This window comes from Ascaphus truei, chromosome 3 (genome assembly GCF_040206685.1).
Source record: "Ascaphus truei isolate aAscTru1 chromosome 3, aAscTru1.hap1, whole genome shotgun sequence".
Lineage (NCBI taxonomy): Eukaryota > Metazoa > Chordata > Amphibia > Anura > Ascaphidae > Ascaphus > Ascaphus truei.
The window spans coordinates 142176639-142203772 of NC_134485.1; the positions used below are offsets into that span (position 1 = coordinate 142176639).

A 27134-nucleotide genomic window follows, 5' to 3' on the forward strand; every position below is an offset into this window, starting at 1 on the left:
CCTGGGGCTCCCGGTGGCAGCTGCGGCAGGGCGCCCCATGTTTGGTGTGTCCGCGCATGGGAACAGACCTCTTCAGTGATAAAGACTGTCTTCACGGTGGGATCGTCCGGCGAGACACCAACCCACGCAGAGGCGGATTCATCGCGGGATCGGCGGATCCTTTGCGAAGAGATCAGCGGGCCCAAGTGCTGGCGCACTGGGCACGTATCGTAGCTAAGTGCACCAACAAAATTCATACACATTGTGGGCAGCGCTGTCTCAGATACCAGGGAAGTTGGGTGTGTGACTTTGGGGTTGTGTGAACACGGTGTGGGATACATGGTGTGTGGGGTTATAGCCCTGCGAGGTGTGTGGGTAGTTGTGCCTTACGTTGGTAGAGTGATAAGGTATTACCATAGAGTTATAAGTCATTACATTAGAGCGTTAAGAGATATGTTATGTTCCAGTAAAGCCCTTTTCTATTTTACCAAGCTGTGTGGTTCATTGTAAGAGTGTCCTAGGCTCCCAGCGGCGGAGGCCTAGGTTCCTGCGAGCCAAACAGGTAAAAGGGCAGCACCGGTAGCTATTTACAGTCACCCCCCCATATCTCACTTAGGGGTGGGGGAAGCAAGGCTACATTTGGAGGCGCTGCCGAGATCCAGACCTGGGGTGCCCAAATTCAGTTAAATGATGTCGCTCACGCTATCATCACCGTCACGCCAAAAGGCGTACAAATGGGCGCTGGAAATGCAAGTACCCCCTCTCCCCATGCTGGTTGTGGGGCATGTTCCTGCTAACACCCCCTCCCGATATATATATTTAATCCTGAGTCAGTATCCACGATTAAGGGGTGCAGTAAAGGTTCTAGGCTGCCGCATAGACGCGGACGGACTATGGTGCTCCGTGTTAGTGAGTGTAGGACACGAAGTACCCGAAGGAGAAGGTCCATCCACCCTATTCGAATATGCAGAGCCCATTCCGGGAAGTCCCATTATTTACCCTGAGTTAGCAGTTTCTTCATGCACAAGGAGTCAAAGTGGAGTTAAAGGGACTGTGATTAAAATGGAGACTCCCTCACCCGGGAATGCTAAAATGGCATCTCCCGCCAAGTCTGGATGGCGCATGTGCTGCCTGCAAATGGATAGCACGAAAATTGATTACCAAAATCTTTCCGGGTCTGGCGCGAAAACCAGAGCCCCGCCCCTGCGCTGTGAGTGGCTCAGCGCAGAGTCAGAATCACTCCTTGGAAGAAGGTGCTCCTCCTCTAGAGTCCACCAGGGGAGCAAGCACCGTGCTTTCTCCACTCAGGAAAGTACAGGATGCATGAACCACATCCTCAGTTGTATGGTGTTTAGCCAGCAGAAGGTATAGACACCAAACTTAGAAATCTATATGGGAAGGCTATAGCACATATAACCACCCAACAATGGTATAAACACCAAGAGGAGTTAAGACCTTAAGTAGAGACAAACACAGGGATAAGCAAAACACTTTTTTCCATAAATAAATGAATTGGAGGCTTACAGTGTGACCCTGAGACTGAGTGAGAGAGAACACGGAGCCTGTGACGTCATCTCCAACCGGCCGGGATTCCGGAAGTGACGTGACGGCTGTTCGAGACACAGTCGGGTGGCGTGCAGCAGTGCAGCAGTAGCAGTGACCGGATGATCGAAAGATTACCTACTCCCTATGCTGTTAATCCTTTTGGATTCTGTAAGCCTCCAATTCATTTATTTATGGAAAAAAGTGTTTTGCTTATCCCTGTGTTTGTCTCTACTTAAGGTCTTAACTCCTCTTGGTGTTTATACCATTGTTGGGTGGTTATATGTGCTATAGCCTTCCCATATAGATTTCTAAGTTTGGTGTCTATATATTTGTTGGGTGGTTGTATGTGCTATAGCCTTCCCATATTTCTAAGCTTCTTAGAAACCACTTTATTGTGCTTTACAGTATCACACTATGCAGATTCTGTTTTTATTTTAAGGTACAATCGCTCCCCTGGTTTTTCCTGATCATACTGTTTCCTGGACCCTGAAACAGTCCATCTAAGGGTTTGAGTGTACTATTGTACCTATATTTGCACTTGTTTTAATTTTATTTGATTATCACATTGCACTTTGTATATCACATTTATACACTGTATTTTATTTATAGTATTAGAGCGCCATCTACTGTTTGTTTGTTAGCCAGCAGAAGGACTGTATGTAACATTTCTTTTGTGCCCGTGCTTACAGAAAGACCTTAATCTCTCGGGTGGTATGGACTTTGATCCCCATCAGCGACCAAGAGGGGTTCAGGTGGTGAAAGTGGAAGGAAAAAGGTATGTCAGATGCCTATGCCCCAAGTGTGATTTTCCAGATGGCGAATTGAGCTGGGGACCCAAGTGTGCCTGTTGCGGGGCACAGTTCCTGAAGCCAGTGCTGCTGTGTGTTAAGGAACCCGCAGAGAAAAATGCGACTAACCAATCTACCTCAACTACAAAGATTCCGGAGGGCCCGTGTGCCCTAACCGCGGCTCCAGATTCAGTTCCAATGCCGGAACCACAGATGACGGAACCAAAGAAGGGTGAGTTGACTGCCCCAGGGGTGTCGGGTGTGAGTTCCCAGGTGACCACGGTGGCTCCTTAAGCATGGTTACCAGGGCGATTGGCTCGCCTCGTCATCGCGTCCTGGTGGAGGTGTCCCCCCTAGAAGATCTCTGCAGACCAGAGAGCCGAGTTGACCCCATCAAGGTGTCCAGTGAAGTGGAAGCGGTACCTGACAGCGTTCCAGATGACCTGACAACCGTCAGCAACCAGGGGAGCGGTGAGGCACCAACCATTTACTCCCTGCAGGATGTGATAGAGACATCCGGTGAAGAGGCCCTGCTTGGCGCTTACTTCTACACAAACGATCACCAAGCTCATCTGTCTCAAGGTCCAGATCTCGTAATGTATCCAGGAGACGTCACTTCAGAAGTGACTGATGGAGCAAACCAGGACTGTGCTGTGACAGCTAGGGTAATCATTGCCTCCTTCATGCGCAACATGGAGTACTCTATTCATCATGTGGTGGACCGAGGGAAAGGTCAAGACCTCCTGGCCTATCACATCCATGCCGCAGATGGCCGGCTAAAGGTCTGGCCAAGAGACACTGTGCTGTTCCTTCCACCAGGGGGAGGAAGTAGTATAGAAACAGAGACTGTAGCACCCGACCATAAGTTTGCAGAGACTACCGAGGCGGAGGCTCACAAAAGTCAAAGTGAGGTACCCCCACACAATCAGTTAGGGGCACCCCACAATGGGTCTCAGCAAACAGCTAACACTCAGCTGGCCTCAGGTATTACTGTGTGTGATATGCATTGTACCAGTGATGTTAAAGTCAACATGTTAAAGCTTCAGTTCAGTCTTTTATTTTTTTATTTTATTTTTTACTTCAATAGTTTTATGTGTGCAATCTCTAATTACCTAAAGAACTGTATAGCTGCAGGTCAATTCGTTCTCCATGTATTGATAGGTCGAAATTTGGTGACATAATTAGTGAAGGGATCTGTTTATATTCTGCTTGTCTGTCAGTGGAAGCTCATGAATATTCATGAGCAATCCTGCACTGACATGTTCAGAGGGAGGGCAGGGCTGACAAAGGGGTGTGCCAGAGCTTGTGACAGGACATGAAGGGGCAGTGCCTTAGCAAATGGCTGTTAAAATAGAATACAAGAAAATTGGTCTTTCAAAGTTGTTTTTTTAAAAACATAAAATGCTAAAAGTATTTTTTCTTACTACAGAACTGATTTATTAAAAAAAACACACATGCAGGATATTGACTGAACTGCAGCTTTAAGTTGTACACATTATGCACTGAATTTCTATTGTGTAACTTTCTGGATTGTGACGCTGTCCTCCAAGCGGGAACAATGGTATTTCCACCAGGGGGAGAGTGTAGCCAGGCTCTGCGGTCCCCCTGACTCCCAGTTCTCTTCCCCCTTACCTCCAGCTTCGCGGGTAGCAGCTGCGGAAGGGCGTCGCCATGTTTGGTGTGTCCGCGCATGCGCGGAGTGTCGCGCGTGCGCAGAAGGTGTTCCAACAAAATACATACACATTGTGGGCAGCGCTGTCTCACATACCGGGGAGGTTAGGTGTGTGACTTTGGGGTTGCTGTGGACACGGTGTGGGATACATGGTGTGTGGGGTTATAGCCCTGCGAGGTGTGTGGGTAGTTGTGCCTTACGTTGGTAGAGTGATAAGGTATTACCATAGATTTATAAGTCATTACATTAGAGCGTTAAGAGATATGTTATGTTCCAGTAAAGCCCCTTTCTATTTTACCAAGCTGTGTGGTTCATTGTAAGTGTCCCATGTGAGGGGCTGCTCCCACTCTGCTGGGATCTCTCACAGGTGGAGGCGCTGCACCATATAGTAGTAGTAAGAGTAATTCACCCCAGGCTCCCAACGGTGGAGGCTTAGGCTCCTGCGAGCCAAATAGGTAAAAGGGCAGCACCGGTAGCTATTTACAGTCACCCCCCCCCCCTGATCTCACTTAGGGGTGGGGGAAGCAGGGCTACAAAAGCAATACAACGGGAGATTTTACAGAGACAGTAGGAGGGTGTTAAGGTAAGTGCGTCTGCAAGGGCTCATGGTAAATGCATAGGATATGTACAATTGTGTGAAAAAAAAGTACACCCTCTTTGAATTCTATGGTTTTACATATCCTTAGTTTTTCACACATGGCTTCTCCATTTTGGCTTTATTTTTGTTAAATAAATCATGACAGTGTAATATGTCATGTGTTGTTCATCTGTGGTTGTATTTATCTAATTTTAAGACCTGCTAAGGAACGGATGATTGTTATTATGTCCTGATATGTAAAACAATAGAATTCAAAGAGGGTGTCCTTTCTTTTCACACAACTGTATAGTACTTGCCATGGGAGCTACCCATACGCTTCATTATAGAGGTGGGTTTTAGGATGGGCCATAAAAGGTGGATAGAGAGGGTGCTAGTTGGGTATTAAGGGGAAGGGCATTCCAGAAGTGTGAAAGGTTTTAGGCGGGAGAGGGCTTTAGCTACAAAAGGGGTAGAGAGAAGACATGCTTGTGCAGGACACCAGGGGGCGAGCAGGTGTATAGTGAGAAATTAGGAACCAGGGTTGATATTTAGGGAGGGCGGGTGGGTGGCGGCAAAGCAGATGAGTGTATAGCCTAAAAGAGAGAAAAATTTTCTTAAGTAATATGGGAATCAGTAAAAAATGTTTTATACATTTCTGTTGCCCAAAACCATCTGCAATGGTGCTCAGACCTCCTTGGAAATATTATAGGTGCTTAAGATATTTGATGGTAACCAAAATTCTCAATATCTCTAATCTGCAACTACGTTCATAAATAACAGTGTGCATTAGAAATACGCTAATACTGTGGCATGCACAACTGATCGCGTTAACAAGTCTCTATTATGTTTCTGGCAGTTGTCAGATGTAGTTTTCTTTTCGCACTATTCGTTGCAAACTGTATAATCCTATAAACTGCTACATTTATCCTATTTTGCAATAAATTAGCTACTCTGGGCAGGCCTCGCCAGTTCTTACGAGATTAGGAAAAATGCTGTGCATCGGAAGTCATTCCAAACTAGCATGTATGAAAACAGCAAAGAACAATGCAGATGTCTGGGCTGCCTCCGGATTGTTAACTCCGACAGAGCTGAAGCGAACTACATCGAATTGTTCCATAATATACTACAGGCTTCATAACAATTCAAAGCAGCAGTTAAAAGAAAATAAAAAGTTAACAAGGGGGGAGGTGGGGAAGCAAAGAATCTTCTACCATCTGCTTTTTATTCTCAACTATGCTCACTAGAAATCATGAAATATGCATTTGACCATATGCACCACGTTCCCAATACAAGAGTAAACTGCAGCTATTTTTAAAACGTTTCAACATTAAAGTATTTACAGATACTTGTTATTGCATTAAACACAATGTAATTATTGCCTTTATAAAAAAGGCACCGCAAATCCAATCATATTATTGAAATAGGACTTGGGTTGAAAATAATAGTGGGATGGAATCTGAGTGTCGGTTATTCCGGCCGAGAAAAGCAGTTATGTATATATTAAAAAAAAAGAAGAAAAAAAAAAGAAGTGTATTAGACCTGGCCAGAGTCATCTACAGCATGGTTCATGTTGTATCATTTATGTTTTTCAAACCTGAATGTTGTTTCTGTCTAACAGAATCTCTTTATCATTAATTATAATCATGCGACATTATGGCAGAACCTGGGTCATTACCAGGCCTAAGGCGAACTGTACTCATCTCTGCATACACATACTGTAGAGATTGGATGTAGGAACTGGGGCTTCTAGTCTTTTGTTATATACATCTGGTCACAATCCCAGTTGCACTCCTTTTGACACAAATATATATGGTGTTGTGGGTTTGGGTTCTCAGCTTGCAGGGGTTGCATGTGTTGGTATATTGATGCAAATCCAACCCCTTCACTGCCAACAGAGCTTTGCAACGTCTTCTAGTCTCCTCTGGCAGTGAAGTGATTAAAGAAACGAAACTTGTAAAAATATAGTAAAAGGGAAACCGAATTGGTACTGCGCCTCACCACTCCCACTAAGGTAATGCCGTACTCACCTTCTGGGTCATCTCTTATTAGCAGGAGGCCATTCCTGCACACAATCTTCCCAGTGGAGGCCTCAATAAATATCAGCGAGGGAATGTTGGAAATTCTGTACTTGTTCCACAGCTTCAGCTACAAAGCAAGAGAGAAAGCATTGCTAGACCATTGTTGTTTGTCTATTTTGTGCTGTATGTACATTGTAGACAGTAAAACATCTAGAGAGCAAAAAATATATATATTACATTAAAACAGTCAACCGGTTATTTACTGTATTGGTGTTTGCTGTATTGATACTTGCAGTTGGTTAGAAGCCACTACAAGCAGGCAGGAGTGTCCGCATCCGTATTGGGAGTGCCCAACTAATGTGTCATGGGTCTCTGTTTTCTACAATTAAAGAAACTGAAATAATGTACAGTATTTCACTTGTAACATTTCTATGGTAAGCAAATGCTTTGCAGGGTTTTTACAATATTTACCTATACCCAGGTTAGTTGCAGATTTCCTCTGTCTTTAGTTCGCAAAGTAAGTTTGCCCCATCATTCGTGAAGCAGGCTAAATAGCAATATATAAATAAGTTACTTTAACCCTTATAGTGCCGAGGGGGCACGTGTAATCTTGTGACTGCTTCTCATAAGGGCCCCGGGAGTGTCACACCCCATGAGGTAGTAGCTACATAGGGCACCCAAAGGGTTAAGGATGATTGAATCTTGTTATGGAAGCCAAATATACCAAGTTAAAAAATAAATAAAAAACATTACCACCAGGCAGGTTTGAACTACCAATTTAAGAAACAAACAAAAAAAGCTTTGGTTATTTGGAAGTGTAAAGTCTTCATACTGGAGCAGGTTCATTTCCAGGATAAAGGGGGAGTTACTCCATTTTGTTAAGCTTTTAAAAGGAATAGTTCTATGTAGCAGGCAAAAAGTATTTATTTTATTTACTTTATCAATCTAATTGGCTTTTTCAGAAAGATCACCTAAAAAAATAAAATTGTACTTGTGTCCACAAACAGTCTAGCACGAAAGAGATTTGGTAAAGATTTTAAAAAGCTTCCAGAAGAGGTTGCTTACCCAATTTTTTTTTACAAAAAGTGTAAAGAACAAATTTAAAATACTTTCCAATTTTTTTTTAAAGCCAATCACGTATATTGAATACAGTGCATATCAGTGTGGTATTAAGTGGGAAGACCACTTTAAGTATCCAATGTAGACGGAAAGTAAGAGACACCCCTAAAAACATACAAAAGTGGCATAAACTATTAGACCAGATACTGCTTCTCTGTGTCACATTTAGTGCAAAAGTCTTCTCTGTGGCAGAATCTATAGGCAGCATTGAACATGACAAATCTATAAAGAACAACGTACTTTTTTGATTAGTATTTAGTGTATACAGGCATAGTGACAATGTGCTTTGTATTATAGCATACTATAAGGCAATTAACTATGGAGCTAATTCTATAAAATCACCACGCAAGGCAAATAACCCTGTATGATGGATAACCATTTGGCAACACCATAAAAATGTCTCTCTTAAAAGCAACAGTTGACAATAGAACCAACCAGTAGATTGTAGTCAAAAACATAAAAAGAGGGAATCTTAAGACTAAAGCACTAGCCCTAACAAATATAGTTACATAGTAGTTGAGGTTGAAAAAAGACATACGTCCATCAAGGCCAACCTATGCTAAATTTAGACGACAGATACTTTATCCTATATCTATATTTACTTATTAATCCAGAGGAAGGAAAACAAAAACCCCAGTGAAATATCATCCAATGATATCTCATAAGGGAAAAAATTCCTTCCTGACTCCAAGAACTGGCCATCAGATTACTCCCTGGAAACATCATTCCCATGTTTACTTATTTGGTATATCCTATATACCTTTCCTTTCTAAAAAGATATCCAACCTTTTTTTTAACAAATCTATTGTATCTGCCATCACAGTCTCCATCTGTATTGAATTCCACATTTTAACTGCCCTTACTGTAAAGCAGCCGTGCGCAAATTGGGGGACGCGCCCCCCAGGGGGAGCAGGAGAATTTCTAAGGGGGACGCGGGCGGTTACAGAGGCCCTGCGCTCTTCTCCACTGCATTTAAATGAAATGCTTGGGGAGGCGTGAGGCCTCTGTAACTCACTTTCCTTCTGCCAGTTGGGTCTTCGGTGACGCGTTACCATGGCAATGCGGCATCACATGACGCCGCGGGGTCATGTGACGTAATGCGTCGCCATGGCAACGCGTGTTAACTTACGCGGTGGGGTCATATGATGTCACATGACCCACAACGTCATTTGACGCCGAGCCATTTGGAGGGGGTGGGGGTCGCAGCTCAAGAAGTTTGTGCACCCCTGCTGTAAATAACGCTTTCCTTTGTTGCTGGTGAAATTTCCTTTCCTCCAACCTTAAGGGATTCCCACAAGTCCTTTGTACTGCCCTTGGGATGAATAGTTATTTTGAAAGCTCCCTTTACTGTCCCCGAATATATTTGTATAGAGTTATCTTATCCCCTCTTAGACGCCTCTTTTTTAATGTGAATAAATCTAATTTAGCTAGCCTCTCCTCATAAGTTAAATTGTCAATCCCCTTTCTTCATTTGGTGCCTCTTCTCTGCACACACTCTAGTTCCATAATGTCTTTTCTAAGGAGTGGTGACCAAAATTATACTCCATATTCAAGGTGTGCTCTTACTAATGCTTTATAAAGGGGCATAATTATGTTTACTTTGCCTTCCATCCATTGCTCGTTTAATGCAAGATAAGATCTTGATTGCCTTTGCAGCTACTGCATGACTTTGGGTACTATTGCTAAGCCTGCTCTCTACAAGCACTCCTAAATTCATCTCCATCAAGGATTCCCCCAATTTATCCCCATTTAATTTGCAAGTCGCCTTTTTATTCTTGCAACCCAAATGCATAACCTTACATTTATCTGTATTAAACCTCATCTGCCATTTACCTGCCCAAGTTTCCAGTCTCACCAAGTCCTTCTGGAGAGAAATTACATCCTGCTCTGATTCTACTACCTTACACAATTTTGTGTCATCAGCAAAGATGGAGAATTTGCTCTCTATGCTAACCTCAGGGTCACTAATATACAAGTTAAAAAACAAGGGACCCAGTACCGATCCCTAAGGTACTCCACTCGCAATTTTCGGCCAACCTGAAAAAAATCCATTTATGACAAGCCTCTGTCTCCTTCAGTATTGCAGGGAAGCGGACATGCCTCTATAAAATATATTCATGTTATGTATCCTGGTTCCCAAAGCAAAAAAAGCCGTGTTTTATTTCTAAAAAATTCCTAAAAATGGAAGTTAATGAAAAATATTTGTTTGGGCTCTGTGGCATTCACCAATTTTTTTGTGTAATTTTCCAATATTTGGTATTTCAGGCATTGAGAATGGCACAAACATATACACATTCATATGCACACATTCATAGTATAATGAATCCTACCAAGTGTAAAAATGTGTTTTTGGAAACTCAAAAACTAGTACTTTACATTATAGTATTTGTTTGGTGTAGTACCAATATACACAGTATAATTACTTAAGATGGTAGAGCTGGTGCTGCTGCTGCTGCTGCTTTCAAAAAGGTTTACAGAGTAGAACATGTCAGCTACTTCATATATTTTCATTCATGATGTAGTACAATAAAAGTGAAAAATGTAATATAGCCCTGAGAGACAATTATTTATTTATATATAAAATGTTTTACCAGGAAGTAATACATTGAGTTACCTCTCGTTTTCACGTATATGTCCTGGACACAGAGTTATGTTGACAAATACATAGTTACATTAAATGAGCAGAGGTTATACAGTCAATTCACAGACAGTTAGAGATATGATTATTGGCGTATATGTAACATTTACAGACAGGATTAAAATGGTATTAGAAGAGGTAAAATAAGCCCGCAATGTGTTAGAAGAGGCCCTGCCTCAAGGAGTTTACAATCTATAAGATTGGGCTGTTATTACTCGAAAAATCCCATTGACCCCACAGGGAGCTTTTGGCCAATAATGGTGTAATCAGACGATTTGGATTACATTAAATAATCGTTAAAAAAAATTTTTTTAAAAAAAGATCAAGTCAGTTTTTTTTTTAATTTGGAGGTATTGACGATAGAATGGGGGGCTTTCACTTTTTAAATTCAGGTTAGATTTGGCGTGATACAAGTTCCTTTGTGTGACACTTGGAGCAGGTGGACCGCTGCCCAAGTGCGGCCAAGCACAATCACGACCCAGTGCAGAGGACTTTTCCCAGAAGGATTAACACAGTGGGGGTCCCCTGATTCTGAATGGGTCATCGTACCGGTCCGACACCAGTCTAAGAGGTGCGCAGAGAAATCAGAGAGAAGCAGTCCCCCTCTCTATGTCTCCCCGCACAGCTCTTACATCAGATTTCATGGTTTGTATTATCTTTAGTACATAGGATTGAAGCAGGGGGTCTCCAGAGTTGAACCGCATTAATTTCAGATCTGCAGACCCCTTGCTTTCCGAGGAACAGGCCTCCTTATTGGGGTGCTAGTATCTCCTGCAAGTTTAAATATTTAAAAGTTTAAACACGATAATGTCACGGCCCACGTTATTGTTTTATTTTTTTGTGCGTTTATTTTTGTGACATTTAGGCATGGATTTTTCTGATTTTGGGTTTCTTTAATTTTAATGCAAGCCAAGGATTATTGCTTCATGTGTCATGTGAGGATCATTGCTTCGTGGGTTAAGTGAGAAAAAATGCCTTGTGGGTCAAGTGAGGATCATTACTTTGTGGGTCAAGAGGTGATTGGTGCCACAGGATGAACCTTCATCATGGCACGGGTTAAGATACACATTTATTGACTATAGGGTTCCCATTGATTGCCAATGTGGCTATCTGTACCCCTGTTGAGGTCACCAGTGACAATCAATGAATTTAATGGCTAGTGTTTGTTTTTATTGTATTGCAATTTGCATTTTATTGTGGGTTTTTTATGCATCTCAATGGGCAAAAGAGCTATTAGTAATATTTGGGGGTAGAGGGGTTGGGTTATGGAGGGTAGTTGCCCCCAGGGGGTAGAATGAGGTTTAACCACTTCATTACGTTAGCGGTTAGCCACTAAAGTGATGAAACTTTGCTTTTTTTATTTTTAGTACATACAATTGAAGCAGGGGTCCCTGGACCTGAAATGAATGCAGTTCACCTATGGAGACCCCATGCTTCAACCCTATGAACTAAAACTACAAATAGTGTGATCTGCTGTAAGAGCTGTGCAGGGAAACACAGAGAGTGACGGGTTCTCTCTGCGCAGCTCGGAGACTGGTGGCGGACCGGTAGGATTAACGCTGCGGGAGTCCAATTCAGAAGCAGTGGCCCCTGCTGTGGTAATCCCTTCGGGGCAGCCATCTTACTGGGTTTTTGGGTGCGGGGAAGCTGCAAACGACTGCAGTCGGGCTCGGTTCATCAGCAGCTTCCTAGCGCCTATAGGGAACTTACATAGCACTGCATCTGTAGGTCCTATGTTTCATACTGCTCTAATTGCAGGATTTTACGGATATCAGTCGCTGAATCAAAATGTATAAGAATAGCTTGTATTTAAGGCTCTTAACCTGTTGGCTGCCACATATATATTCAGTAAACTGTGTGCTCTAGGTCAGGGGTGTGCAAACTTTCCCCCGTGTACACCCCTGCCTTCTCTGCGCCTCCCCCGCGTCATATGACATCACAGTGCCATGGTAACGCGGCGTCATCTGACACCAGGTTACCATGACTATGCGTCGCGGGAAGGTAAGTGTATTATAGAGGCCTCGCGCGGTCCTCGCCTGGGGGGGGAGAGAGGTTGGGACCTCTATAACTGTCGCGCCCCCCCAGTTTGTGCGCCCCTGCTGTAGGTCACTCCAGAAGCATAAAAGTGAACACACAGCATGAGTGTATAGGGGAGCTCAAACAAATAAAAAACAAACTACAGAGATTGATTAACTTATTTCCCCACCTCAGTCATATGCAAATGTTCCCCACATTGAATGAGCAATAACGTAGAACCTTTCCAAAGTTTGGAATGTGGTTTCAGTTCTGAATGCCAATAGGTCCTGTTTTAAAAAGGAATGTTGGCAAGATGCAGCCTGTGTGTGGTTAAGAGCAGGGGCAGCGTGCGTGCACACACTGGAAACTAGCCACAAATCCAAAGCTGCAGGAACCAAAATTTATAGAGGTGGTGATGGATCATTAATTGATTGACATAGAAAATTAGGAGTAGGTATGTACAGTAGTTTGATAATTTTCAATGGTTGTAGCCTGACTGCATTGTGGTGTCTCTCAAGGAAAAGAAGGGATTCATCATGGATGATCTATGAGTAAAGAAAGGCTCATATGTGAAATCCAGACACAGCCCTTCTAATTGACACTTTGATGCTCTTTGTTCTAGGTATCAAAATGCTTCTGATCCAACTGCTAATATTCAATAATGAGCTACAGTAGTAAGCGCCTCTGAGTCAAGAATGCATTGATGTGACAAGAGGAATTGGCCGATATGCTTCAAATGCTCCAGAGCAGCAAATGCTCAATTACCTTTCATAGACATTTTTAAGCACCATCTGAAGTTCACATGAGAGACTTCTCCATATTCACCAAATGTCTCACAAGCACTTTACAGCAAGAGCCAAGTAAGATTTATATCAAAGTACAGGGAGGGGTCTCCTAGTGGTAAAGGTGATGCACCCAATTCGAGCCCAAGTGCCATCCTCTCATGACCTTGGGCAAGTCTTCATCTCCCTCGCGACGGAATCACAAATGAAATAAAATATGCCATTCAGGAAAGTTATTGTGGCTGTAAATGCATAACACATATGCCCGTGAACATGGTGAGTGTCTAGATCCCCCGAATACGGATTTCGAGAACACCCACTTTCTGGGATATTCCAGACCATGTGACCGTAACTATGTAGGCAATCCAGATACAAACCTAAAGATAATCTAATTTACACTTTCTGCTCAGATCGGATCTATTCTGCTGCCAGGCAGAGTCAAATGCAAGACACTTCTGCTGACCAACAAAACTATACACAACCCTGCTCCTCTCTACATCTCTGACCTAATTTCGAAAGTACTCCCCCACACAAAGCCTACGCTCTTCTCATGATCTACATCTCTACACCTCCCTTATTACTTCCTCTCACTCTCGGCTCCAAGACTTTTCCCGTGCTGCACACCAGCTGTGGAATTCTCCAACATCGACAATCAGACTCTACCCTACCCACATTAATAGGAGCAGTTCCTTTTTTTAGCCCCCTTTTGGTATAGTAAATATAATATTAATTTAATAAAACTTAGACATAAAATATATTATTTAATAATTGTTTTAATAATATTAATGGGCACACATATAAAGGATCATCGAACCTCTCTACTTAGTTTTCCCTTTCTGCTAGTCTACCAGTAGGTTTAACACTTGCATTACACCAGTGTTGGTTTAAACAGTTGGCATACAGATCGCTCTACTAGTATATTAGCCAATCAGTGTAAATTGGCTTAACACCATTACATTACAATGACAATAGTGACTATCATACAGATAGCAGCATCTGACCTCTCTTTTCTAGTATAGTATACCAATCAGTACCAGTTGGTTTAACACAAAGATAAACACATCTTCCAGCACTCCTCAAGTTAAATAAAAATAATACAAACTATTTTATTATATCATTCTATCACATAGAAAATATTTTAAAAGTCCACTTACATAGTGGTATAACAAAGAATGGGGGGCGGGGATCCAGTGGCGAAGTTTAGGGCATTCTATTATTTTACCTGAGGAGTGCTGCAAGATTTATGTTTCTCTTTAAGCTAATCATATACTGGTCGATGTGGTGACCAGTTCTTTACGTACACCCTTAACACACCATAGGCTGCTCTGTGTTTTCCTTTTGTATGGACAACAGAGTGCTGTCCTCCAATTCTGATGAATTGGTTAAACGCTGTTATTCTGTATATTGGTTGACATACAGAAAGTCTGTATGTACTGAGCACTATTAGGGTACAGTCTGTATGTACTAAGCACTATAAAGGCACGCTCTATACTGTATGTATTAAGCGTTATAAGGGCACGGTCTATATGTACTGAGCAGTATTAGGGCACGGTCTGTATGTACTGAGCAGTATTAGGGCACTGTCTGTATATAATGAGCAGTATTAGGGCACTGTCTGTGTACTGAGCAGTATTAGGGCACTGTCTGTGTACTGCGCAGTATTAGGGCACTGTCTGTGTACTGAGCAGTATTAGGACACTGTCTGTGTACTGAGCAGTATTAGGACACTGTTTGTGTACTGAGCAGTATTAGGACACTGTTTGTGTACTGAGCAGTATTAGGACACTGTTTGTGTACTGAGCAGTATTAGGGCACGGTCTGTATGTACTGAGCAGTATTAGGACACTGTCTGTGTACTGAGCAGTATTAGGACACTGTTTGTGTACTGAGCAGTATTAGGACACTGTTTGTGTACTGAGCAGTATTAGGACACTGTCTGTGTACTGAGCAGTATTAGGACACTGTTTGTGTACTGAGCAGTATTAGGACACTGTTTGTGTACTGAGCAGTATTAGGGCACGGTCTGTATGTACTGAGCAGTATTAGGACACTGTCTGTGTACTGAGCAGTATTAGGGCACGGTCTGTATGTACTGAGCAGTATTAGGACACTGTCTGTGTACTGAGCAGTATTAGGACACTGTCTGTGTACTGAGCAGTATTAGGACACTGTTTGTGTACTGAGCAGTATTAGGGCACGGTCTGTATGTACTGAGCAGTATTAGGACACTGTTTGTGTACTGAGCAGTATTAGGACACTGTTTGTGTACTGAGCAGTATTAGGGCACTGTCTGTGTACTGAGCAGTATTAGGACACTGTTTGTGTACTGAGCAGTATTAGGGCACTGTCTGTGTACTGAGCAGTATTAGGGCACTGTTTGTGTACTGAGCAGTATTAGGACACTGTTTGTGTACTGAGCAGTATTAGGGCACTGTCTGTGTACTGAGCAGTATTAGGGCACTGTTTGTGTACTGAGCAGTATTAGGGCACTGTCTGTATGTAATGAGCAGTATTAGGGCACTGTTTGTGTACTGAGCAGTATTAGGGCACTGTCTGTGTACTGAGCAGTATTAGGACACTGTTTGTGTACTGAGCAGTATTAGGGCACTGTTTGTGTACTGAGCAGTATTAGGGCACTGTCTGTGTACTGAGCAGTATTAGGGCACTGTCTGTGTACTGAGCAGTATTAGGACACTGTTTGTGTACTGAGCAGTATTAGGGCACTGTCTGTATGTAATGAGCAGTATTATGGCACTGTTTGTGTACTGAGCAGTATTAGGGCACTGTCTGTGTACTGAGCAGTATTAGGGCACTGTCTGTATGTAATGAGCAGTATTAGGGCACTGTCTGTGTACTGAGCAGTATTAGGACACTGTTTGTGTACTGAGCAGTATTAGGGCACTGTCTGTATGTACTGAGCAGTATTAGGGCACTGTCTGTATGTACTGAGCAGTATTAGGGCACTGTCTGTGTACTGAGCAGTATTAGGGCACTGTCTTTGTACTGAGCAGTATTAGGACACTGTTTGTGTACTGAGCAGTATTAGGGCACTGTCTGTGTACTGAGCAGTATTAGGACACTGTTTGTGTACTGAGCAGTATTAGGACACTGTTTGTGTACTGAGCAGTATTAGGACACTGTTTGTGTACTGAGCAATATTAGGACACTGTTTGTGTACTGAGCAGTATTAGGACACTGTTTGTGTACTGAGCAGTATTAGGACACTGTTTGTGTACTGAGCAGTATTAGGGCACTGTTTGTGTACTGAGCAATATTAGGGCACTCTCTGTGTACTGAGCAGTATTAGGACACTGTTTGTGTACTGAGCAGTATTAGGGCACTGTCTGTATGTACTGAGCAGTATTAGGGCACTGTCTGTATGTACTGAGCAGTATTAGGGCACTGTCTGTGTACTGAGCAGTATTAGGACACTGTTTGTGTACTGAGCAGTATTAGGACACTGTTTGTGTACTGAGCAGTATTAGGGCACTGTTTGTGTACTCTATCATCCTTGTTATATGTTTTTTGCTGGAAATCCCAGTTCTCTACTTCAAAAGAACAAATGATGCGCACTAACATTTGCTGGATTTAAACGCTGAATCTTATCACAACTACTTGAAAACTCTATCCTTGCTCTTTATCTGAACAAGTGCAACATTCTTTCTTCGTTTACTCATCCGCACGATGGCAAAAGAGGCACTGACCGATTGTTCACTCAAATCTGACCAATGAGGGTGCCTGAGGAAGACATTTCAAAAAGCAATTTGCCGGTTAGAAAGTTGGTCTCTGAACACAGTAAATTAAAACTCAGGAGGAGTTGAACATGTCCCTTCTATGTGATGCCACAGAGTGGGGAACAAGACTTGTCCCCTCCCTTCAACAGGTAAAGTGCCATCCTCATAGCTATGCTTGGGCACAATAAATGCTTCATAAATTTCATATTCAGATATCTAAACATCCTCACGCTGACGAGATCCAACAAGTCAAAACAGCTCTGTGCGAGTAGGCTTCCTTGCTATGCACTTCTTTAGCCCAGGCTGTGCTGAAAAGCCTTGTAATAAAGCAGGCATAAGCTTAAAGGGGTCCATGTTAAAGTGGATTTGAAGCAAAATGTGTGTTCATTTACATATTTTCCAGAATCCCTCGCTGCAGTGGAAGCATTGCATGCTAGGAGATAATGGTGAAAAGCAGGGTTGCAGACCTGTCTGAGACATGTGAATGTGCTCAAGTGATATTTTTATTTGTTGTATATTCTGATATGAAATGTTTACTGTAAGGCTTTAAGGAAGCCAATGACATTGCTAAGTTATTTACAATTAATTTTCCCCCATACCAATTAGGACTGTTCCTTGAAAAGTTACATGTTATTATGAAATGTCAACTCTGAACAAGCCCAAACAGTGTTAGGGGAAACAAATCATTTTCTCTGGCAGGCTTTCAGAGTGAATAAAACTGAATTTATTTACATAGGCAATGGACCTTACTTGCATGTGAGGACATAAGGGAGGAGAAAAATGCTTAGTGAACCAAAGAGAATAGTCACAGAGGACTTGGGCAAGGTCTCCCAGTGCAATATATACTATGGCACCATCCATGAGTCAAAAGCAAGGAAACTAAACATAGCAGATGACCTTGTTTAATTTCCTGTTAGGTGGACTGGTCAGACTTACAGTATAATACATAAAGTGATGTAGTGCATGCTCCTGGCATACATCTGAGAATTTGACAGGGAGGATATTAGAGCAAGATGAAGTGGAAAATCCAGCACACAACCTCTCTGGCCATAAACAATCCAGTTAAAATTAGCAGTTTATGCTACTTGATATATGTATATATAACCTGAGCTGGGAGGGCTCTCTGCATTGGTTCTGTGGAATTTTAAGATTTGTTCCAGAGTTTCTTTGGGATATAGGAAAAAATTAAAAATAAATCATTGACTGCGTCAGTGGTGCACATCTATGAATTCCTAATAAGTTTAAAAGTTGCAACAAAAGAATACATTTTGGTTTAGAAGGGCCTCAAAAACTATTTCATATAGTTTAAATCAGAGAATTTAATTTATGTAAAAATGTATAGGATCGTCATCCATCCCAAAAAACAGCTTACGGTTCAGTATCAAAAGAATATCTAGGTATTGCACTGTGTATTTTTGTCCCATTGGAAGTAGCTTTGGGCATCTTTGTTTGTTTTTTGTTGTATACATTTAGCCACGCCCACTAGCACTCCTTTGGACACTTATATACATATATATTGTGTGGTAATGTTTGGGGTTTCTCAGTGCTTGTTGGGAATCTGTGTGTTTATTGACTATGTGCAGCTGGTCTCAGCTGCTTTTGGGCGGGTAGTGCCCCCCCCCCCCCAAGGTTTAAGCTTGCCCCTCCCCACATTCCAAGTTGGCAGGTCAGTTTCATTTTGCTGGGTTACGACAGATCCAATGATGATCATTCTTCCTGTAATTATACAGGTAAATAAGAATTTTAACCCAGGAAATGTTAGGACCTGCTACGGTCATGCCTTGAAAGTGGCAGCAGGCTTAAGACGCTTTGACCAAAGGGTTAAACTAAATTACCCTTTTTCAAGATAATATATAGGTATTGCACTGTGTATTTTTGTCACATTGGAAGTAGCTTTGGGCACCTTTGTTTGTTTTTTGTTGTAAGGTTCAGTATCTCATGAATAGAAAGTGAAAAAAATAAAGCATTAAACAGTACCAGGGCCCCTCAATCCACTCAATAATGGTATACAAGAAAACACACATACAGACACCTCCTTCCCTCAAATTCTTATCTTACTAACTCCAAGTGGCGGGAACAGGGATATTCATTATCCCAGGCAGACAAACGTAAGTAAAACTCTAATCAGCATTGACCCAAATCCTGAGCAGCCGTAGTTTGAATTTGTACACATATTGTAAATCAAGACTCTATACAGCCTCTCTCTAGATAGTTTTTTTAGCGCCCTGGACACAGAACCTTGCATTTGTCCATCAATTCCTGTAAATGCAATCTATCTATGGATTAATTCTTCTGTGTTAGACACATTTTCATAGTATACTTCCCATATAAATACAGCTATTGATCTATTCGTTTGTGTTGTCAGTTGGGACATGGAGGGGGAGCTACATCTAATCCAAGAATCCATAATAGTTTTTTTGCCGAAAGAAGAATGAGATCTATCAAGGCTTGGTCTGGGTTTGGACGAGTAAACCAGGGGGTCATGACCCCAAACAAAAAAGACCTATAATCTGTACTTCTCTTACTGTTTAACAGCCTGCTCAGTAGTTGGGTGATTTTATTCCAGAAATATCTGATCTTGCCACATTCCCATATACAATGCAAAATATAGGCATCAACGCATCCACATTTAGGACAGATGCTGGAGATATCTTGTTTAAATTGTGCTGGGCTAATAAAGGCTCTGTTGAGAATCTTATATTGTATTACATGCAGATGTACTGCTGGAGTTGCTCTCATCGGCATATTAAATGACTGCAAAATCAGATTCCAGTCTGGCCCTGTTTCTCTCCCCCCCACCCTCTCTGGGAAATATTGCTGCTGCTACAGGTTTTTGTGGAGCGGTCATACCTGTGAGGGTCCAGGAGAGCCGAGTGGTCCGCGATGGTGTGGGGGAACAGCATAGGCTTTTGGTGATACAGTACTGATGTTCAGCTCATGGTGTCAGCGCCTCCAGCTTCAGTGGGCTCCAGGTTTCCCAGAGACAGTCTCCCACCAAAGCAGACATCTTTCATTCCCCCTGACCAATTGACTGAAGACTCAGGCAGGGGTATATAGAACAAAAGGGCTTTATTCGCAGTCACTGCAGATGGTACACACAGCAGATGCATGGGTCATAGAGGAATCCAGGCTCTGGATGGTGCTTGGCTCACTGCTATTCTTGAGGTCTCTGATCTTGCAGGGCCCAATCAGCCCAGGAGAACTGACTGGCGTGGCTTACTCCCAGCTGGGAAAAGCTTAACTCCACACCTCTCACCCCTAGGAGGAGGAGAGCTGGACTGACTACAATTTGGTCACTTCCTCCCTGAGGCTCAGAAGGGGAGGGCACAGGATCTGCACCAGGATAGGCTACACACAGATTCCTATGTCACCACCACTTCTGTCACTCAGGGAGTTAGAATGAGGGAGGGGGGTTCAATGCCCCCAAGGACAGCCTGCCACAGCCTGTAATTACCAGGGACTTAGGCTGCATTCAAACAGAATGCGATGCGACGTGCGCGCGCCTACACGTTCGCCACTCTTTCGCTTTGGTGTGTGCGAGTTTTCAAACTGAAAACAACATCCGGCGGCAAAGTACAGCGTTGACGCCGCTGCACTTGGAGACAAATTAAGTTGTTATTTCAAGCAGCAACCGCGTCACCTATACTTCGTCAGCCAATCACAAACACACACACTTAGTTTCTTTTTTTTATTCAATGGCTGAGTAGTCCCGCCTCCAAGTCGTTTAATTCTGTCTGCTGGGCATGAGCACACATCGCCCAGCAGATGCAGGGATGCGCGAATGTGCAGTAGCCTGTCTCAACTCAGCCTTACATGACAGGAGGCAGAGAGGCAGTCTGGACTAGCCATGCTACACATATATGCCAAAAAATTGCCTGCAGGAATATTTAACTATCTGTGCTTCCTGAAAGGAAAGCACTGAGCTCCTCTCTATACTATAAAATTGATCAAATTTACTCTAAAAACTACAGATTCATTGCCCACCTGAAAATCTGTATTTCCTACTAATGGCAAGCATTTTATCAGCGCTTTGGTTTCTTTTAGAAGGCCCAGGAGTTTCTTGCAGGCTCTCCTTGTGTCTGCGAACAATATATAGTTTCTTACTGCTACTGGAATACTTTGATCTCGAATTTGTGCAAGGGTTGATAAGGCTATTGGATCTGCAATCTCTCTCACAGGGAGCGTCAAAACGTGTGTGTCTGTTAGCCATTCTCTTGCTAGTTTGAACAGACATATATAATTCAACTTTTCCAGGTCTTTAATATGCAATCTACAGATTTAGGGGTTTTGGTCCTTGCTATTTGTTGTATACAATACATTTGGTCACATCCAATAGCACTCCTTTTGATAAAAATATATATGTGGTGGGTGTTGGGTTCAGAGCTTACAGGGATTGTGTGTGTTTACCCATGTCTGCCTAAAGATCTACCTATCATTCTTTACCTTTTTGGTACTGTAGGTTCCATTGTATTACCTTGGAAAGTTGTGCTGCTTGGTAATACTGCATTAAGGAAGGGCCTGACCACCTTAGATTGGACCTAGTCGATACCCCTCTCTTCACTCACGGTTATTTGGTTACGCAATATCTTTTAGCAGATCTGGAATAATCGGTAATCGGAACATATATCAGAAGCGTCAGAATAATTAAAACAATAGAGGGTGGAGTTTCATTATTAGAGTTTATTCTCCTGATCCAGGAAATACAAGTGTCCCAATTTTTTTTTTTTAAAGAAAAATAGAAAACATGTGGAAATAGTTCGGTTTATAAAGATATTATTTGGTTAGATTCGCTCCAAATGATCAAATAGATTTTTATTCCATCGAAAGAAAGTTAATTTCCAGTGGTTTATGAATATCTTAAGGGATATTCAGATCTAATACCTATGTTGAAGAATTATTTATCTTGAAACTTTAAAGGTTTAGATAAATCAGCAATTCTGCAAGAAGATTTGTGAGAGATGCAGGAGTTTTGTCACTGTTCACATTATATTGTACGCAGAGAAATATTACAGTAAATTATCCCAATACACTCTTAAAACCTTTAATATTTGAGTTGTTCCTTATAAGCACTGGTAATGGCTCCATCTTTAGCGCAAATAATAGGGGTGATATGGGACAGCCCTGTCAGGATATGCAAAGTATAGGTAAATTACAAATAAATATATTTCCCAGGTATTCTTTTTGTGCTCAGGGGTCTCTCCACGTGTTGTTTAACAGTGTGTTTGTGGTGGTATATACGCAGTTTGGGACTTCAAAGAATAATCTGTCTGACTGGATTTTTTTATTTTTGGTGTGTGACAAATTTGCATTAAGTTAAACTTCAGAAGAAACACCATCTTTGTAGCAGATTCAAACTTTGTTCGCCAATCTCTATTCTTGGTTAACAGTGTATATAGCCTTAACACTTGTCATAAAAGCACCCTCAAAACCAAAACAGGATATTATTTTTAATATACATTTTCACACAACCAAGTCAAAGCCCTCTTCAGTGTTGAGTGCAGGAATCAAAAGTGGGGTTTTTAAAAGGCCAGATGGCAGAATAATATTTGAGATGCATCTGGTATTATTTAGGAATTGTTTATTGGGTATAAACCTAGTTTCTTCTGCATTAATTAGTGTAGGCAAAAAGGCAATCAATCTTGTGGCCAGTATTTTAATAAAATAAAAAAAGAAGTAATTTTGTTTTGTCAACTAAAGAAATTGGCCCATTGCTTGCACATACAGGTAGATATGGGCCCTAGCCTACTTTGGGATCACCACAATTTCCGGTGAAACCAGGTGTGTGTGTGTGTGTGTGTGTGTGTATATATTTAATTTAATACACAGTAGTGACACACACACACCAAAAAGAGTTTCTGCGGGCAGCCTGGATGTTGAAAGCTGCAATCCACCCTGTATAACATAGAACACAATGTGTCCACAGTGCGCCCAAGAGTTAAAAGGCTGCAATTTTATGTGGAAAAGCATAGAAGGCAAAAAAAGGAGTAGCTCAAATAACCGAATCCTCTCCATCTGTGCTGGATGTTCACGTTATGCAAGTTAGTGTCAAGGACAGTGAGCTAAGTGAATCACAGGTTTGCCACAAAGCAGCACAAGTGAAATATAGTGACCTTAGAGCAGGGGTAGCTAACTCCAGTCCTCAAGAGCTACCAACAGGTGAGGTTTTCAGGATATCCCTACTTCAGCACAGGTGGCTCAATCAAAGACTGAGACATCTGTGCTGAAGCAGGGATATCCTGAAAACCTCACCTGTTGGTTTCTCTTGAGGATTGGAGTTAGCTACCCCTGTCTTAGAGAAAGTCAGTGTCAAATGTAGTAATGAAACCTACCCCTCCAAAATTGATTTATATTATAAGGTATTGTTCCACTTAGTGTATGTTCTAATGCTTCTTTTTATCTTATTTTTCAAGTAAATTGTCTCAACTTTCATACTGATCACAAAAACTCGGATTGTCATTCACAAAACAGTGGTTGCACGGATTCACATTATAGAGTCTTTAAAGAGATCCGCTACTATTTTTTGAATGTCTCTCTGCGATATCATCCTGGATGGGCCTCTGCCGACTTAAACATAACATGGCAAAAACAGAGCTCCCTATACTTCTTCCCAAACCTGGCCCTACTACCTCCTTCCACATTACTGTAAGTACTATCATTCACCCAGTAGCCCAAGCACGCTGCCTAGGGGTCACACTAGACTCCTCTCTCACATTCAAAAACGTATCTAAAACCTGTCGCTTTTCCCTCCGCAATATTACAAAGATACGCCCTTTCCTCTGTTGCTCGACTGCTAAAACTCTGACTCAGGCCCTCATTATCTCCCGTCTTGATTACTGTAACCTCCTGCTGTCCGGCCTTCCTGACTCTCACCTGTCTCCCCTACAATCTATCCTAAACGCTGCTGCCAGAATCACTCTACTCTTTCCTAAATCTGTCTCAGCATCTCCAATGCTGAAATCAAGAGATAAAAAATAAGAAAAGAAAAAAAAAATGAAATCACTCTCCTGGCTTTCTATCAAATCCCGCATCTCACACTCAATTCTCCTCCTCACTTTTCAGGCTTTATACTCAACTGCCCCTCCTTACATCTCAGCCCTAATTTCACGCTATGCACCATCCCAACTCTTACATTCTGCTCAAGGATGTCTTCTCTGTACCCCCTTTGTATCTAAAGCCCTCTCCCGTCTTAAACCTCTCACTGACTGCACCTCTGGAATGCCCTTCCCCTCAATACCCAACTAGCACCATCTCTATCCACCTTTAATACCCACCTTAAGACACACTTACTTAAAGAAGCATATGAATAGCTCCGTGGCTAATACTATACACGATACACAACGCTTGGCCCCCTGAAGACATACTTACCAGAATGCCCTCCCAATGTCTCTGCACCTTCTTCCTAACTACCAATTAGATTGTAAGCTCCTCGGAGCAGGGACTCCTCTTCCTAAATGTTACTTTTATGTCTGAAGCACTTATTCCCATGACCTGTTATTTATATTATTTGTTATTTATATGATTGTCGCATATTATTACTGGGAAGCGCTATATACAATAATGGAGCTATATAAATAAAGACATACATACATACTATTTCTTGCTTTAATTTTTTTTAATTCAAACGCTTTTATACAAGTATATTTGTTAGGCAAAGCATGGAGGGACAATTATTTTTCCATCAAGGTTTACACATCATCATCAGCAGATGCAAAATAATAACTTATTTTTACATAGTGCTTTGTGTATCAGAATTTACAGGCTTAATGAATCTATGGAGAAACCACAAGAAACAGAGCTCAGAACTCCATAGTAGAGGCCAAGATGCACTCACAGACAGACGATGAAAGCTTATAGATCGTATATTGCCGCTGAAGCTCTGTCCTCCCTATTTAGTGACTTATCACCATCGACTTCTTGGGTCCTCCTTACCACATACGCAGCTGATGATCAAGCATCACCCATGGGTATGACATTACTGGAGGTAAGTCCCTAAGTTTCAGACACTACCACGCTACAGCAGCGAAGTGCCAGCACACAGAACTAGCCCACCACGTTTCGTGGGTAAAATGCTTCACCAGCAGGTAATGAATCAATGCTTTGAAAAGTTAGGACAATCTAAGACTGTTACCTAAGGTACACAGAGAGAGTGAATTGTTCAAGGGATTTGAAACAACTGCTCAAACTTTACAGCAAATGTCTTGATTGAAGAGCACTCAATTTCCCATAGCAATGCATTGCAAGTCCCATAAGAGTAGGGGATAAAGGATACCTGTCACATTAGCTGCTTTAGATTTCAGATATCCTATGTTAATAATCTTTTTTGGACAAACTCGGCATTCATATAGTTGGTGACTCCCTGACTTGCATCAATGGCCTTGCGTGTCCTAGCCCATATCTCGCTGTGACAGACCTATCATGCAAAATTACTTTTTTGATTGGAGTCTTGAAGAGAAAATTAGGGCCTCAAGCCAGTAACAGTTATCAGTTTGATGTGGACCTCAGCATTGTGTTTCCAAACTCAGAGTGTCGTTTCTCTGCACTGCTGCTGGAAGGCGGAGGAGAATTAAAACGAGAAACACATGTACACATAGCAAAGGAAATGCCAAGCATTTTCAGCACACCCCTTCCATTGTGACACCTTTACATCTAACAAGCTTTCTTCACATTAAATGCCTCTACCCATTGGCTGTTGAGGGAGCATGGGAGTGTACAGACTGTTGAAGTTTAGACCTGATAGCTTAACTTTAATATAGTGCTGCTATGATTCCAACATTATAGTATCTGTAGTTGAATTACACAGCAGTTCTTGGAAAATGGACAATGCCAGAAATTTTTACGTGCACTCGAAAAAAATTTACATCAGTATTTCTCTGGAGCATTTCATAATAAAGTAGGTAATTAGGATAAAAATTTAATCGCAGAGAACATTTGGACCAAGTAATTAGATCATACAGTTGCCAGTAAAAGTATAAAAACACTTGACACATTTTTTGTGAAAGTATATCCAACTGCGTGGTCACCAACAAAAAGGTCGCATTGATCCCATATTTGTTGTTTCTTTCGCCCAGGCCATCAACTACATAGTTCTCACAGGCAAGTATTCTGATGTATTCAAGGATTAATTTAGTAGCAGCAGCCGGGTGGGGGAAGGGGCAGTGTGTGGGTGAGGTGTCCCCGCAATTGTGACAAATATCCTTGAACACTGCTGGGGACCCCAGAACCACTATGGCGAGCACAAATCCCCCATCTACCCCAAAAAAGTAGGCATCACCAATTGCTATTTTTAAAGTTTTAGCCTCAAAGTTTCAAAAGCTTGGCACTACATGAATATTTTTTTTTTTTCCCCAACTGATATTTTATTCACAGTTATAAATGGGATACAAAAAGAAAACAGGAACAGATGGGGAATACATAACATAAAAGGGATAACAGAAGTTATGGCATTTAACACATTCATCATCCATAAGTAATACCATTAATAATAAAACAGAAAATGTAAATGCAAAAATAGAAAGGGGGGAGAGTGGGGGAGAGGAAAAGTGATCACCATTGCCCGCACGTTATGGATATAGGTCCGGGACAGAAGCAGACGTGCTTAGGGAGCCAGTATCAAGCCCGACTCAGAATCGAGGTGGGCAAGGTCCGCCGACAGTGAGCAATCCTCCTATTGTGTTGAGACAATACCTTCTGTCATGTTATAGCATAGCTGAACCCGGATTAAATCCATCCGCACCTTCCTTTTCCAACCAAGGCTCCCAGATCTGGGCAAATTTGTATTCTCTCAAGAATGCGGTGGCTAGTGTTAGGATATGTCAGACAGCCGTCAGCTCAGCGCAACAGTTTTCTCCAGCTAGCAGCAATGCAGCATCAAGTCGCTCAGATTATATGCATCATTAATTTAGAAGAGTACTTGGGCATGTTAGGGGGAGGTCTTTCCAATAGTGTTCACAACGGCTTTGGGATCACCGTTATTTCATTCCATATGAACATCTTTTGATGGTAGCCAATGCTTTGAACGGTCTACACGATGAAAGATGAGAAAGCCAGGTATATAATTCATGGATGAATGCAGGGTAATGATGGAATGTTCAGGGATTCTGCAAATGCAATCATTTTCCTCAATTGTGCTTCTGCTTTCACCCTATAGAAGAATGCACGTGGAAGCCTCATTTCTACAGACTATTGTGTCATGCACTAAAACTAAATGCTCAGCAGCTGTTTCAAATCTGCTTGATCAGCCAAAGCCAACACAGATGTAGAATCCAT

The 27134-nt window shown here is 42.0% G+C and overlaps 1 protein-coding gene across 1 annotated transcript in view; it reads right to left on the reverse strand.

Moving 5' to 3' along the window:
- The window catches only part of NXN (nucleoredoxin), a 181402-nt gene that overhangs the window by 53862 nt on the left and 100406 nt on the right, over positions 1-27134 (reverse strand). The window contains exon 2 of the mRNA XM_075589592.1: positions 6589-6706. Within this exon, the coding sequence (XP_075445707.1) occupies positions 6589-6706 (118 nt within the window). The remainder of the gene's footprint in view (positions 1-6588; positions 6707-27134) is intronic.